This window comes from Nansenia antarctica (assembly GCF_963989245.1).
Source record: "Nansenia antarctica genome assembly, chromosome: 6".
Classification (NCBI taxonomy): Eukaryota; Metazoa; Chordata; class Actinopteri; order Argentiniformes; family Microstomatidae; genus Nansenia; species Nansenia antarctica.
The window spans coordinates 45,269,214-45,285,043 of record NC_137676.1 but is presented as its reverse complement, the minus strand read 5'-3'; the positions used below and the strand labels follow the sequence as shown (position 1 = coordinate 45,285,043).

General features: G+C 40.5%; 1 protein-coding gene across 1 annotated transcript; it reads right to left on the bottom strand.

Annotated features, from left to right (window-relative positions):
- Positions 1-14,902, bottom strand: srm (spermidine synthase). The gene is made up of 32 exons (XM_080534543.1): positions 14,768-14,902; positions 14,345-14,481; positions 14,126-14,249; positions 13,910-14,014; positions 13,433-13,592; positions 12,501-12,609; positions 12,339-12,414; positions 12,108-12,218; positions 11,085-11,228; positions 10,748-10,938; positions 9,422-9,578; positions 9,177-9,325; positions 8,998-9,048; positions 8,778-8,889; positions 8,450-8,497; positions 8,265-8,340; positions 8,075-8,184; positions 6,885-6,977; positions 6,705-6,773; positions 6,451-6,544; positions 6,239-6,312; positions 5,752-5,929; positions 5,518-5,582; positions 5,279-5,361; positions 3,923-4,072; positions 3,322-3,442; positions 3,105-3,197; positions 2,849-3,002; positions 2,640-2,723; positions 1,719-1,864; positions 1,421-1,543; positions 1-1,272 (listed from the first exon to the last, which is right to left on the bottom strand). Exons 1-32 carry the CDS (start codon positions 14,888-14,890, stop codon positions 1,255-1,257), a joined length of 3,528 nt encoding a protein of 1,175 aa, XP_080390669.1. The 5' UTR covers positions 14,891-14,902; the 3' UTR covers positions 1-1,254.
- Between the last annotated feature and the right edge of the window lie 928 nt (positions 14,903-15,830).

Genomic DNA, 15,830 nt, shown 5'->3' with positions numbered 1-15,830 from the left:
GTAAATAAGTCAGATATCCAGTTCACCTCACTGATTTATTATAGTTCATAATTATCATAAAAACATGATCTCAATACTAGGTGTTTAACACCATTTTCTTTTGACAGATTCATTTAGGAGGTATGGCTCAAACGCACTCCATGGAGATCAATAGATGGCAGTATTTCACAACAGCTATGTTCATAACACATGAGGTTGCAAAAAAATAAATCAATACCATAATTTTGACATTCTGGGTGAATTCTATACTAGATCAACAACTTTATATTGGTAGTACCATTTTAAAATACAGAAATAACCAATCAGAAAGGGATTAAATGCACTAAACTAATTTTATGTGCAGTATACTCCCTCAGTAATCCTTCAATTCACATAATCCTTCAACTCAACAGCTATGCTGCCATATAGACAATTAATTCAAATCATCAACTATTAGATGGTAATCAATCAATGATTCTGATGATTTTATAGAGGGGAAATGTTCTTCACTCTTGTGTCCTGAGCTCTTCCATACATCATTTTATTAAATATAAAAACATACCACCAATATCTGCCTGTAGGGACGCTATGATACAAACCACCTCAACAAATTGTTTATTCTTTTACGGAATGCAGGCACTATTGGGTTTATCATGAAATGTTTTCGAGCACGATTTGATGAAATTGAGAGACAAATTATGAGTTTGTATCATTTTCTTTTAGCCAAAATCATGTTGACAGTGAGTTGGACATGCAGCAGTTTGCAATTGAGGGTACCTTAATGTCAATGTTGTACTGAAATCTTAAAGAGGTATTATTGTCATAGTACTGTACTAAGTATGTACTACGATTAAGCTATACTTATATTGACTGTTAAAATCACATTACCCAAAAAAGTAAGTTAAAAATGTTGTTTTCCTCAATTCCCACCCAGTTTCTAAAACTAAAGGTTGATGAGGTGATTAACATAAAGAATCAGACATTAACAAAAAAAAAATAGAAAAAAAAAGAAACAAATACAGAACAAATAAATACAATTGGTTTGTAAGACTGGAAGGAAGCATTGGAAGGAATTAATATGGTCTCTCTGCAAAGCCCAGAAATCCCCACTGAATGTTATGTCTATCCAGTTTTCATCCTTAGCAAGTCTTCACCAGGTCCTCCCCAGTGGAGATACAAAGATGGTGGCATGGTGCAACAGCTGTGTTGTGAAGTGTTGCTTCTGTTTTCAGAGAGAGCCAGGTCAAGGATTTACATTTTGTCCATTGTTGTCACTCATGCTTCACTCAGTACCTGTTAAGAGTAAAAATGAAAGACAAATTACAACTAAGATATAGTATGGGTAATGGGTATACAGGCCGCAATTTTAGATTAAGGCCACGAAAATATTGTATTGCTACATTTTCCATAAGTATATTCAGAACACTGTTTGAATAGAGACCTTTCTTGCAAACTCAGGGAGGATGAACGATGCTCTGTGAATGTCTGGGTTGTAATACTTCAGGTTCATACTTTCCACCTCATCTCTTGGGAGATCTCTCACTGGTTCCCTGAAATTTGTTTGCTAATATAAAATTCAATAAAAAGGATTATAGGACATGAATATTGGAAAAAGAAGAGGACATACATTGACAAAGTCTAGTTAGCTAACTCATTGATTGTAATTAGTAATGTTACACCAAGAAGTGTGCAATAAAACACAAAAAATAACACAAATGGGGAGAAACATCGAGACTCACAGCGTTTTTACTGCACAGCATAAAGCCAATTTGGCCACTTGGGTAAGTGGGAATGGTGCAGTAGGCATAGTCCACCACAGGGAATAGGGTTTTGCAGAAGGTCCGCATCTCTTTTATAAGCTCCAAATGGAGCCATTGACACTCTCCTTAGGAATACAGTGGCATATAAAAAAAAGGTTAGTCAATTCCCTTTCAGTAATTTAACTTGTTCTAAGAGTAGGCAGAGACAGACTTATCGTGCCTTGATAAATTACAGTTGAACAGTTCTTCATAAATTCATGAAAGACATCAATATTTCACAAGTCAGGCAAAAATGTGGGCATGCACCTGGGCTGGTACAAAGTATAGGTGGCTGGGGCTAAATAAAAAAAGCCTCACTTCAATAGGGTACTGCACTCAAACTTCAAAATGAAAGAGGCAGGAAGTCGAGATGCGTAGGCTCTTTTAGTGAAATTGCTGAGCTGAATCACAGGACACCTCTAGTCAGGTAGAGGCCGAATACACCACCACTGCATCTACAGGAGTGGCAGACCTATGCCTGACTAGAATTATTGGTCAGTCTCTATGAACTTAAGATTCAGAGTAACAGTCACTTACACCTTATGTCAGAGCAATCAATCAGTACATTTTAACTTGACTCTTCTCTGCCAGAGATATCAGTATCAGCAGAGTAGCAGCAGGTGCAAATGCGCCACATTTGAAATGCCACAGGAATACCACTCTTCCCTTTTTAACATCTCTTGGCAATCCATCACTGTTTATATGGGCAAAAAACGAAATTGGTGTATTACAACTACTACTAATATACCACAGTGACAGCTACCGTATAAATGTTATTTCACAGCTATGAATTGTACATGTCGTCATTTTTGGGGTTATAAAAATATCAGACAGAATTGCAGGCGTCAGCAGATATGTTACCTTGACAACAAAGAATTCCACCATCTCGCAAGGCTGTCTTCATAAGTTGATAGTAAGACTCTTTGAACAAACTCTCAGCAGGGCCTGCAACAGCAAACAGACAATTGAGGACACAGGATTATATTAACACCTCTCTGTAAATATAATGTTGACTTGATAAACAAATAAAGTGTAAGGAAATGAACCATTTTTGCATAGGGGTTTCTCACCAACAGGGTCTGAGGAATCTGTTATAATGACATCAAAAGCATCCTGGTTCTGTTTCATGAACTCAAATCCATCTCCAACATTCAGGGTGAGTTTGGGACTGAAGAAACCTTTTGCCATTCCAGGGAGGTACTTCTTTGACACGTTGATTACATCCTGAAGGGAGAAGTGATAAGAAAACATTACTGATCAAACTGGAACGGCTGGTTAAACAGAATGAGAAGTGACTTCTGAGTGATTCCACTCACGAGCACCCACCTCATCTATTTCACACTGAATCACTGACTCAACAAGCGAGTGCTTCACCACTTCTCTCAGCACACCACCATCTCCCCCACCAATAATCAGGACCTGAAAAATGAATTCAACAATACAAATGAGAAGACATAAAGAACAGTAGTTCACACAACACCAGGTTGAAAACTGGACAAATACTGCAGGTACTCTCATTGTATGCATCATGGGAGGCCAATACCTTTTTAGGAGAAGGGTGACTGCAGAGGGGTAGATTGGCTATCATCTCTTGATAGGAAAACTCGTCCCTCTCTGTGCATTGAATAACTCCATCCAACACCAAGACATTTCCATAGGTTTTGCTGAAAATAAAGAAAGATGTGTAATTCATCAACACAACATCAATGTTAGCTAGCAAACAAGTCGCCCAAGCAGAACAGAAGGAGGTGGTTTGCCTGTTGTCAGTACCTATTGACATGTCAGATAACAGCTAGAAGAAAACGTGGTTAGCTAGCAAGCTAGCATAGCTATGTAGCTTAGTAATACAATATAGTTTTTATCCTGTGTCAGATTGAAACAGATAGATACTGAGCTAGCTAGATAGAGCTAACATGTGATTGGTAGCTAGCTAAAGCTTGAATAGAGGGGTAGGTAAGAGCTAGTATGCTAATAATAGGCTGTCATTAGCTAGCTAGCTAAAGTTAGCTTGCAAGTCAGGGACTGAGGATACCATAGTGAACCAGTGTAGCTAGCTGACATATACAAACACAAAATAAAAAAGCCTAAATGTAACGCTGCCAAGCTAACAAACTGTTATCCAAATTAAACAGCTAGCTACTGACCTCTTGAAAACCATGACATCTTGAAATTTGGATTTTTGGTGGTAAAGAACCTCTTCCACTTGAAGACTCATCGCTTGCCCCGGCCATAGCGTACATGTTTCTGTGAACCATCCGTCTTTTATGCTATCCATTATTATTGACACAGCAGAGATTTATGGAGCCAAAAAACTGATTTGTTGGTGTTTCATTAACTGCAACGTGACTATGTCAGTATACCAGCAACAACTGAATGACACGTTGGGCGTTTTCTACAATCTACCACCGAACTTAATTCGCATAACTTTAACGAATGGCAATTCACTGACGTCAGAAAATGATCTATATTGACCAATGGTATTCTTTGAAGGGGCGGGTTCAGTGGAAGTTTGTTTGACTTCAGGCCGCCCAGGCGCCCACGTGAAAGGTCCTGTAGGATACAGAGTGAGCAGGCAGGCAGGCAGGGGCACCGGTCAGAGTAGCTCTGGAAGAAACTTCCTGGGTTTGTTTCAGTTGCTATTTAGAAGTATTTCTATGTAGCGTTCATGTACTGTAATTAGATTAACTTTATTGTCATCGCAGAGTACAAGTACTATACAACAAAATGCAGTTAAGCATCCAACCAAAAGTGCAAATAGTGATATAAGGGGCATGATATAAATAGAACAGAAGGGTAGAGATAGGTAACTGTCATACACAGTATGTGCAGAGGTAGTATTGTAAACATCAGTATAGTTTAGATGTATAGACAGTTATGAGCTATGTACAGTGAGGTAGTTTATGTACAGTATGTATCCAATGTGCAGTGGTAATGGTATGTATGATGGTGGTAATAGTATTCGCTGCAATAGTGGTGGCCGTAGTAGTACTAGTGTTTGTAATGAGAGAGGTTTTAAAGGAATATTCTCTATATTTGATAATGGTATTTGGGGTACAATTATATCTACAATCCTGGTTTTAGGCTACATCAGACATACAACTCAACAAGTTGACAACACAGTTTTCTTTCTCTACAGTCACTTTATTGAGACTACATATGGCACACATTCCATACAACACACAAGAATCTGCTAAATGTCTGTAGCCTAATGTAATCTTGTAATAAGCAGGTTATGTAAATTATTCTTGGTTACAGATAAAAACATGTGCACCGTTATATTTACATAGGGTAAATAGATATAGATCCGCAAAAATTAAACATTTTGAAAATGTATGTTTCCCCCTTCTGGAGAAAAAGAAGAAAAAAAGTAATTGATGGGTAGACCTATCTTTTGGGCCAGTTATGAGAGAATCCTCTGAAAATAAAAGAACCAAATCATTGATCATCATTTAAAACAAAATGGACATTATGTATTGACGACAAATAATTACCCTTTTTACCTTTCAGATTTTCCAGCCAAATAGGACATACTTCTGTTGGCAGCACTGAAATTGGATGCTTTTGCGTTTGCTTTTGCGTTTTTCTACAGAAAAAAAGTTCACTTTTAGCTTATTTGTTAAATACACATGCAAGCGATTTTCAATATCTATAATATATATTTTCAATAAATGAAGTATTTCACATTGCTAAACGTTTATACATCTGTGATGATGGAAACAATATTAGGGTTAAATGTTACCTTTTTCCTTGGTTTCTCTCCTTGTCTGTTTGGATCAAACTGTGAACCATCCTTTCCTTTGGCTCCTAGAAGAAGAGTTATTTATTTTGATCACAGAATGTCAACAAGAAAGGTCATACAAAATGTGTGGGGGTGTGAATGAATCTCCACGGGCATAAACCACCTCTAGAATAGTATTGCCTAACCGTAGTTCCAAAAAGAATGTAAACAATCAAAGAAGATTAATATACATACCAGTAAAGGCTTTGAAATCAGATTGGCTGTAGTCATAGGGTTTGAAAGCTGGAGGTGGAGTCAAGTCCTCACGGGGTGTCTCAGCAGCTTTCATGAGTTTCTTATTGGGTTTGGGGGTCGACTCTCCTGCCTCACTGACAACCCTCTCTCTTTTCTTTCCTCCTGCTTTAGCAGATTCCTGATGAAAATGTAAAAAAAAAGAGGGAAAAAAAGGGATAAGTGCAATGAAATAATAAGACTAAAAAGTGTACATTATGTTAAGTATAACTATAACTATGTATTTACATAGTTATACAAAGATCATTTTAGGTAGGCAGAAATTACCAAGCAGATACAAACATGTTACCTAACATTATGATCAAGAGTTTATGTACATGTACCTATATTATAATACCTACATTAACTGTGTTTGCAAATGGACAGAATAGAGACTGTCTACCGTTAATAAAAGCAAACTTGGCAAACAGGTGAGGAAAACATTACTCACTTTAGCTCGCTGGCGCACAGTTGCAACATTCTGAAGTGATTCCTGGTAGCTTTGTTTTGCTTTTTTTCTTTCCTCTGAAGGACAAGAAACATCACCATTATATAGCGCAACAAAGGCAAGCATTTCTTATTCATTCACTGTACCACATTCAAGGGCTTATTGGGAATTGGTTGCAGTGAATCTGAATTAAATACACTGTATAGACACCTTACCTGTGGCTGCCCTTGCCTGTTCCTTAGCCTTTTGCTTTTCCTCTACTTCCTTCTGCTGTTGCTCAACACTCTGTAGCTTCCATCTGTTACTGATCTGTTCACAAGAGGTGGAAAATAAACATGTAAAGCACATGGAAGAGCAAGACGTGGGTATGTGTTTGACAGTGCAAGATCATTCTGACCATCTTAGTAGGTATTATTTCTGTCACAACATACATTTTTAATTGGATTCATGAATGAAAATCCTCAAATACCTCATATATTTTCGATGAGGGGTCAAACTTGGCATTTTTGGAGAAGTGGATGTTGTTCGAAGGTAGATACTGAAAATAAGTGGACAAATATCAGCCATTCAAATTGTGAAAATATCTACATTTGTTTATTTAATACAAAACGTGGTTACCCAGCATAATGATTGGTGGCAGCACATTTACCATTCGGAAAGGGTTCTGGAAAGACTCAATAACACTGTAGGATTTCTGCTGTGCCACTGTGAGTTGACCAAGATCTTTGATTGGGTCCTCGTCCTTCAAAACAAGAAGAGAAAAACTAAGTTCCCAATCCACATATATTCACATTTCTAACAGACAAGGCAGATCTGAGAAAAGCACCAATGGGCTGAAGCACACACACACACACACACACACACACACACACACACACACACACACACACACACACACACACACACACACACACACACACACACACACACACACACACACACACACACACACACACACACACACACACACACACACACACACACACACACACACACACACACACACACACACACACACACACACACACACACACACACACACACACACACACACACACACACACACACACACACACACACACACACACACACACACACACACACACACACACACACACACACACACACACACACACACACACACACACACACACACACACACACACACACACACACACACACACACACACACACACACACACACACACACACACACACACACACACACACACACACACACACACACACACACACACACACACACACACACACACACACACACACACACACACACACACACACACACACACACACACACACACACACACACACACACACACACACACACACACACACACACACACACACACACACACACACACACACACACACACACACACACACACACACACACACACACACACACACACACACACACACACACACACACACACACACACACACACACACACACACACACACACACACACACACACACACACACACACACACACACACACACACACACACACACACACACACACACACACACACACACACACACACACACACACACACACACACACACACACACACACACACACACACACACACACACACACACACACACACACACACACACACACACACACACACACACACACACACACACACACACACACACACACACACACACACACACACACACACACACACACACACACACACACACACACACACACACACACACACACACACACACACACACACACACACACACACACACACACACACACACACACACACACACACACACACACACACACACACAGTTATTACCTCAAACAATGTGATTTTTGCTGAAACGGTGAGCCCACTTGTCATGTGTTGTATGTCCACCTCTACCTGCTCCTCATCAGAGAAGAGCTTACCCTGTTTGGTCGGGAGTTCTGAAAGTGGAGTCATAGGGTAAGTTTAAGGTCTCATTGACAGTCAAATATTTCAGAATTCATGATAGCAATCCGCTTACCAATTGAAGAAAGGTCGGGGAGATCTCTCTCCGACACTCTGGATGTATCATGAGGACCAAACAAGGTAACTTCAGGCTGCAAGATGAACCAATGCATGACATTTCATCTCAAAGGGCCATTTATCACAAAACAAATAGTGATACAACAGAGCAGATTTTGTATCAATAAAATCAATTTCACAAACCTTTTTTATAGGTGTGACTCCTTTCTTCTTTTCAGTCACAATTTCAGCCTGTATACAAAAACAACATAGTTTTAAGTTTAATCTTGCTGATCCAATAATTCAACAATTACTTTGGTGAGCCTCTACATTCAACAATATTAAAGCACCCACACTGCTAACAAAAAGTTATACCATGTTCCAAACTGAGGCAACTGGTTGCATAAGACAGAGAAGCCAACACTACCACTGAGCATGGGTTTGGGCATGTTCAGTTGGTTGAATAGTACTATGCACTGAACAACACATTGTGCTAAATGTTGTGCCATGCTGAATACAGACCAGGTCATACCTTGAGGAGTGGCATGTCTCTGGCCTGCTGCACCAAAAGGTGGAGCTCATTAATCTGTTGCCGCACCATTGGTGGGACAGGGTTACAGCAAGCGATGATGCCCTGAGGCTCTCTGGGTAAAAGACAGAAGGTGAATGTTCTAGCAGCTTAACTGTGTGAAACAGTGGTTGAATTATGGGTAATACAGCTGGATTGGTGTGAATTATCATAATAAACTTACTTTGGGAGTTCCTCAGATATCTTGATCATCATATGATTGGGCAGGACATACCTTAAATAGAGGAGGCATGTTTAATCGAAATGAACTAAGGTGATGAAACAACTGTCTGAATTCAAGCCGAACACTATGAAGATCAGGGTGGCCTAAGCAAGAAAATGAAAACAACAATAACAGCATACCCAGTGCTCTCGTCCTCCTGCCTGGCCAGCTTGTCCCTCCAGCCGTAAAGCAGCCTGAAGGCAGCTAGCTGCTGGGTGTTGAACGTCCTCTTCTGCTTCCTCAGCAGGTCCAGGTATGTGTCCTCAGTGAAAATTGGCTTCACATATTTCTGCACAGAGGTACATGATGAGCATCTTAACAATGTGTGATGGGTATTTGGGAGACAAGCTAACAATCTGATGAGCCACCCAGTTTACAACCGTACCTTCAGTGAGACGTCTGTGCTTTTGTTCCACACCACCTGCAGCAGGGCAGGCTGCCCATTGCCCTTTTCGTACAGGTCTACTCTCAGCCGATCGTAAACGTAGAGGAGGTAGTGGGTGTCTGCCCGAGCATAATGGAACATCTCCTCTGGCAAAGGCCTACAGTAAAATTACACAACCCATTCAATAAAATCAGATTTTGTTTACAGGTGGGCTAATATTAACCACAGTATTGAGTGAACAATCAATGAACCATTGACTAGGGGTGTAAATCACCAGCTTCATCACGATACGATATTATATCGATTTGTTTGTATGACGATACAATGTTTGACGATATCACAATGTCAGTCACGATACGATTTCGATTCGATTCGATTCAAGATCGATATGACGATATGATCGATATGACGCGATATCATATGCCAATCTAACACAATTATCAATTGTAATAAGTGGTAATTAACATACAGCTCATTAACATACACACACACACACACACACACACACACAGGTTCAGAGAGACATCCAGACACACACACACACGTCCACACACGTGTCACACACGTCCAGCAGGTCTGATATTGGTCTGACTGGATTCGCCTCGATGAGTAGATGTTAAAAAATATCTTTGGTGTCCAAAACGGTCAATGTATTCGCCCATTAGACTCCCGTTAGACGCACTCTCATTAGACGCACTCACACAAGCCGAACATTTCCGAAGATTACCGGAGATTGCCGAACGCGAGAGGAGGAGGAGCCGAGAAGTGGAGCCGAGTGTTTCTCAACCCTCTCCTCGGGGCGCCCCAGCCGCTCCACATATTTGATCTGTTCCACCACCAGCACACCTGATTCAACTGATCAAGTCCAAAGCAATTATGATTTGGACTTGATTAGTTGAATCAGGTGTGCTGGTGGTGGAACAGATCAAATATGTGGAGCGGCTGGGGCGCCCCGAGGAGAGGGTTGAGAAACACTAGACAGTCACACACGGTGAATGCGAAGTCATTGCGAACGCGAGTATGTGAACTTCCCTGGTTTAGAGAGATGTTCCAAAATATATATTAGAAGGGACAGACTTACTGTCTCTCATCAAAAATGCAAAACATTCGTATCTTTTTCAAGTCTCTCTCTCTCTCTCTGCGCGCATAAGATGACGATATAGATCGATGTTTTTACATTGCATCGATGTAATCAGATCGTTAGTCAATGAATCGATGCATCGATGTGAATCGATGTATCGTTACACCCCTACCATTGACCACTGTGGATTTTCTCACAGGAAGCAGCTTTGCTGGCACAGTCCTGCTCTAGAGTAGCTGCATTACCGTATTCTCCAGTCGGCCAGCTGGTAGCGTTTGTCAGAGTCTACGTTGCAGAAGAGCTTCAGCAGGTGGTCCAGAGAGTGCCTGCCCAGATTGAGATTGCGGGAAGCTTGGTGGGTGTCAAACATGTTGACAACGTAGAGGCCAAAGTCCTTCTGTAGCCACTCAATGTCAGAGTCAGCACCGTGGAAAACCTGAAAAACAAGCAAATGTTATTTGTCAACTGCCCTGTTTAGGAACAATCCCATTTCAAAAGCATCATTTCTAATTAGTGGCACAATTTGTATGACCATAAAGTTTCACTGTATAATAGAACAGGTAAAGCAAAGTGAGGAATTACCTTGACAATAGATGGATTTGTGAAAGCCTCGTTCAATATGTACATATCACTGCGTAGCTCCAAGGTGTCTATAATGAAGTCTTCGTCCCTTGTTGAGATCTGCATCAAGCAGGTGATGCCCAGGAAGCTTCTGTATGAGTGGTGCTGGGAGAGAAGAAAAAGATTTAGACAGTCAAAGGCAAAGCTTCAATAAACATCACTGAATTCTAGGAATTGTTGATTGATTTACCAAATGTTTGATGGTTGATAGTTTACACATTTGTTCATTGAGTAAAGATAGGCAAAGGGGGAAAATGCCATTAAGACAATAAATAACACCCTAGAAAGACTGTGCCTTGGGCTGATGACATTCAACCACGAGTTGTCTTTGGCAAAAAGAGTTCAGTTGTCAATTCAGTTGCTGTGTTTACTGTTTTAACCTGAGATTAAATGGAAGTATTTAATGTGAGCTAAGCAATAAGTCTATTGTAGTCAAGAGTATGATAGCTGTATATCGACCCATATATTAGCAATAAGATCGACATCTCTTTTGAAAAGACTTGTTTTGAAGGGGTAAAGACATTTTATGGGATGTATAGAAAGCTTTTGAAGAGGCAATGATAGAGGCCTACTGTTGTAGTTAATAGAGGCAAAAGCATATACATTGCAATGAAGAATGAAGCCATATTTTACAGCATCTTCATGAATTCTATATTACAAAATGTATTAAGTATAAATACAGCTCACTAACCTACAGCGTAGCCAAGTGTGTTAGTGCTGTGGTGAAACAAAAGCATTCAGGACTGGCATTGGCTATCCCTAAATCAATTACTTGTTTTTGTTCAGTTGTACTTTTAACAAAGTGCAAGGCAGTGGAAAGTTGAACATTAGAGTTACTTGTGACTATGCACCTGTACAACATCTTTTGGCCCTTTTAATGCCAACATAGCCATGTATTTTCTATTTTTTTAGTATCAGAAGTATGGTAAATGTTATTTCCCCTAAGAAATTAGTCAACAGACCTCAAGCCCTCTACCCCTTTACCTCTAGATCTACTGCAAACACAGACGTCTTGACCAATTTTTCGTTTAATGCCACCAGGTCCCCTAGAGTGTCTATAAACAAGCAGTTGGTCTCAGCAAGTGGTTTGTACATCTGAAAAAAAGGCACACAACAAGTGTTGAGTCTGATAATCTAATTGAGTCAAAACATGAAGAGAGAAAAACACTCATTTAGTTAATAGTATTAGACCAAAAAAGATGTCAAATGATTTACGTGAGGTTCAGGCTTGGACAGCAAACTCTCTGCCAACAACAGATGATCCAACTCGTATTGGTATGGGTGAGCAAACCTAAGGGGACCGAATGGTAAATAGTTCAAATAAAAAGTAATTGAAGGTCAACATTAGACAAAGAAGGTAAACTGAGCATGTCTTACATGTCTTCCACATGCTCCTGAGTTCTCTGATGGTGAATGAAGTCAGCCAGGGCAGCGGGAACATCCAAATCCTCTGGTCTCTCTTTACGGATGTGTTTGTTGGTGAAATCTGCAACGGAAAGAGAAGAACATAGATACATTAGCATTTTATTTGACATCAATAACAACCGGTGCAACATTGCTGTTTTTTTCTAGCAAAAAACCCCCAACTACATCCACCATGGTGGTAGGCCTGATCAGTAACAATGATGAGTCGGCCTACAGGGAGGAGGTCCAGCACCTGGCGGTATGGTGTGCCGACAACAACCTGGCCCTCAAAAGAAGAGGACCATGGAGTTCTGCTGCAGACCCCCCCCCCCCCCCCCATCTACATCAATGGGATGGAAGTGGAGCGTGTCTCAACCTTCAAGTTCCTGGGTGTCCACATCTCCGAGGACTGGTGCCCAACTCCCTGCCATCGAAGTCCCCCCCCACCTCCTCTCCCAGCCGCCCCCTCCACCCAACAAGAGGAACATTGACTCCCAGTATCAGTGTACCCTCCCCCCATGTCTACTGGCTGCACATTCAGGACTTCAATTTAGCTTTTGCACTATTGCTTGTTTGCACAAAACATATTTATTATATTAGTCTCTAATTACACTCTAATTAATCTTATACATACCTCAAGACATATTGCCCCTGTTCAACTGTACATGTCATATTGATATTCATCTCATGTATATTCACTTTTTATATTAATTCACTTATACCCACTGTGATATCTTATAATACTGTAATACCATGCACTGTCTACAACATCATGTCTTTTGCACTGGTTACATGACAAACTATATTTCATTGTCTCTCTCAATAGAGAAAAAGGTTGCACTGTACATAAAATGGTGAAAAAAGTCATGAAAAGGATGCCATGTATAACCGTCACTGTAGCTTACATGAGGGAAGTGGTTTTACTGCATTGGGCTTGATGAAGATCTTCGGGGTAAATGGTGTGTTGCTATTGTCAACCTTTTCCCGGAATTTCAGCTGGGGTCTGTTGACGTTCTTGGCATGGAGCAGATGGAACGTCTCAGAACCACGTCCAGACTCTCTTCCCTGTTCAATACACATAGAAAACAGTCAAAATGGAATTATAGAGTTAGAACCTTTCAGAACTTAATTTCATTAAATCATTTAGCAGAGGCTTTTTCCCCCAAAGTGACTTACAACAGAATGTACAAAGTACATTAGTCTCTAGTAAATGAACTATACGACAGTCATTGTAAGTAACCCTTTGATAAGAACGAAGTCACAGTGCTAAAGAAAGGAATACATTTATTTGTTTTCCTCATTCAAGAACCCCTATGAAAACCCACTATGAACAGGCATAGACATTAAAAAAAATCCTCAAAGCATATGATTAAATTGCCAACCTTACGATTCCAGCTGGACACAACAATCTTAGGAGGCTGATAACCTGCTGGCATGACAGGCTGTTGGCTCCTGTTAACTCCAGCAGCATCGTCAAGCAGGATACCCTAAAAATCAATAAACTCAGCTCAATTGGCCATGCAGTCTCTCAAGTGCAGTCTCTAAAAATGTATATTTAAATGTTTAGAGTGGTTTACCAGCTTTAGGTGGACACTTACCACTTTCTCAAGAATGACATCATTGGAATCAATCAACAAGTCAAATCTCTCTTCCAACCCTGTGAGTTTGTTGCGGTCTCTCATATGAGCTCTGCAGCCATGATGTTGCATGATCTGACTCATACTGACAGAGGACAGAGAGACAGTTAGTTGGTAACTGCATCTTGGGGGTTGTGATTCTCAATCTCAAGGCAAACAACTGATCTTAAGTATACTCACCAGTGTAAGAGTCCGTCTCCTTGTGTTTCACAGAACTCTTGAAATCCCGGGAAGCTGCGATATAAGTCATATTCATCACCCACTTGGGGTAGACTGGCAGACGCCTTGGTAGCTGCCACGACAGTGCCCAGTCCATACTGTGGAGGAAAAGTCACGATTAGCTTCTGTAGCGTACTGTACTTACACGAGGATTTTTCGTTGGACCATAATAATAACTCGATACTTTGGTCTCGAGAATGGAACCATGACTAAAGACGCTTAGCAAAATGCCTGTAGTTCCTGGCTCAGTCTTTGAATGTGATAATGAAACATTTAGAATGCAAGTACACTAGCTCTACTGGCTATCCACGTTTTGACACGCTGCATACAGACACACCGAGCACGATAGAAACAGACGTATCACTCGCTGGTCAGCTATTCTACCTTCACGAATGCATCCACATCCTTGAACCCGAGACAAAACTCCTTATCCTCAGGCGCTGGATCCTCATCCTGGGATGAAGTACTGCTAGCTAATTTCTTTAACTTGGAACCTGAAGACTCCATCTCACAGTTGTGTGTACATGTGAGAGTGGCAGGAAGCAACTTCTTCCTCCCTTTCTTCTTCTTCTTCTTCTTCTTCCGCACGGTATAGTTATGAAACTAACGCAAAGGCAAATTAGCGCCACCAAATGGAGGTGCACAGTACATACAACTATTCATCAGGGTTACTTTTTAGGAATAGTAGGCTAGATAAAACGTATATAAAATAACTTTTGAAATAACTGACCCTATATTCTGTCTCACAATATAATCACAGGGGAGCATTTCCCCCAGTGTCTGAGGTGCTGTGATTGACAGACAAGGGTAAAGGGGGGGTAGACAGAGGAGAGGAGACCTCCTTTAATTAAGAGCCAAGAGAATGTTACAGAGAGATGGGCGTGGATTTAGGTGCACTTTTAGTCAACATCCATTATAGCGCTGATCTAGGATCAGATATATTTTAATCAGCTAAAATGTTCAGATATTTTAATTTATTTTTTTGAGATTTTTTTTTTTTGTGTGTGGACTGAATCAATTCGTGGCGGAGGAAATTCATTCGTGGCGGCCCGCCACCAATAAATGCATGTAGAGGAAACACTGGATATATATAAATGACATATTATAAGGCTGATCTGTGCATGATAGTGCTGCATTTTGACATATTTCATGTCACATCTCCCCCTGTTGATGGTATATACGCTATAGCCAGTCCCAATGGTCCAAAAGTCAAGTGCTTCGTAACACAGACGGGGTGAATTTTATGAATGAAAGTGAAAGTTCTGTCACAAAACGCTGTTACGTATCCTCACACATTTTTAAGTGGGTATACGGAAATCCTTGGCCTTTCCTAGTGGGTATACGGCGTAGTCCTGCGTATCACGTCGTAGACTACACCACTGACTACATCCTGTAGGTGTGTAACATTTACAACACATCAACTATTATGACACAATACAACTTTTGT

What these genes read in the sequence shown, in the direction of transcription:
- srm (XM_080534543.1), bottom strand. Translation starts at nt 14,890, where the DNA reads ATGGAGTCTTCAGGTTCCAAGTTAAAGAAATTAGCTAGCAGTACTTCA. An exon ending in TCCAGAACCCTTTCCGAATG is followed by an intron (nt 6,774 to 6,884) that starts GTAAATGTGCTG and finishes ACTTATTTTCAG; the next exon opens with TATCTACCTTCGAACAACAT. An exon ending in TGCTGTGCAGTAAAAACGCT is followed by an intron (nt 1,544 to 1,718) that starts GTGAGTCTCGAT and finishes ATTTTATATTAG; the next exon opens with CAAACAAATTTCAGGGAACC.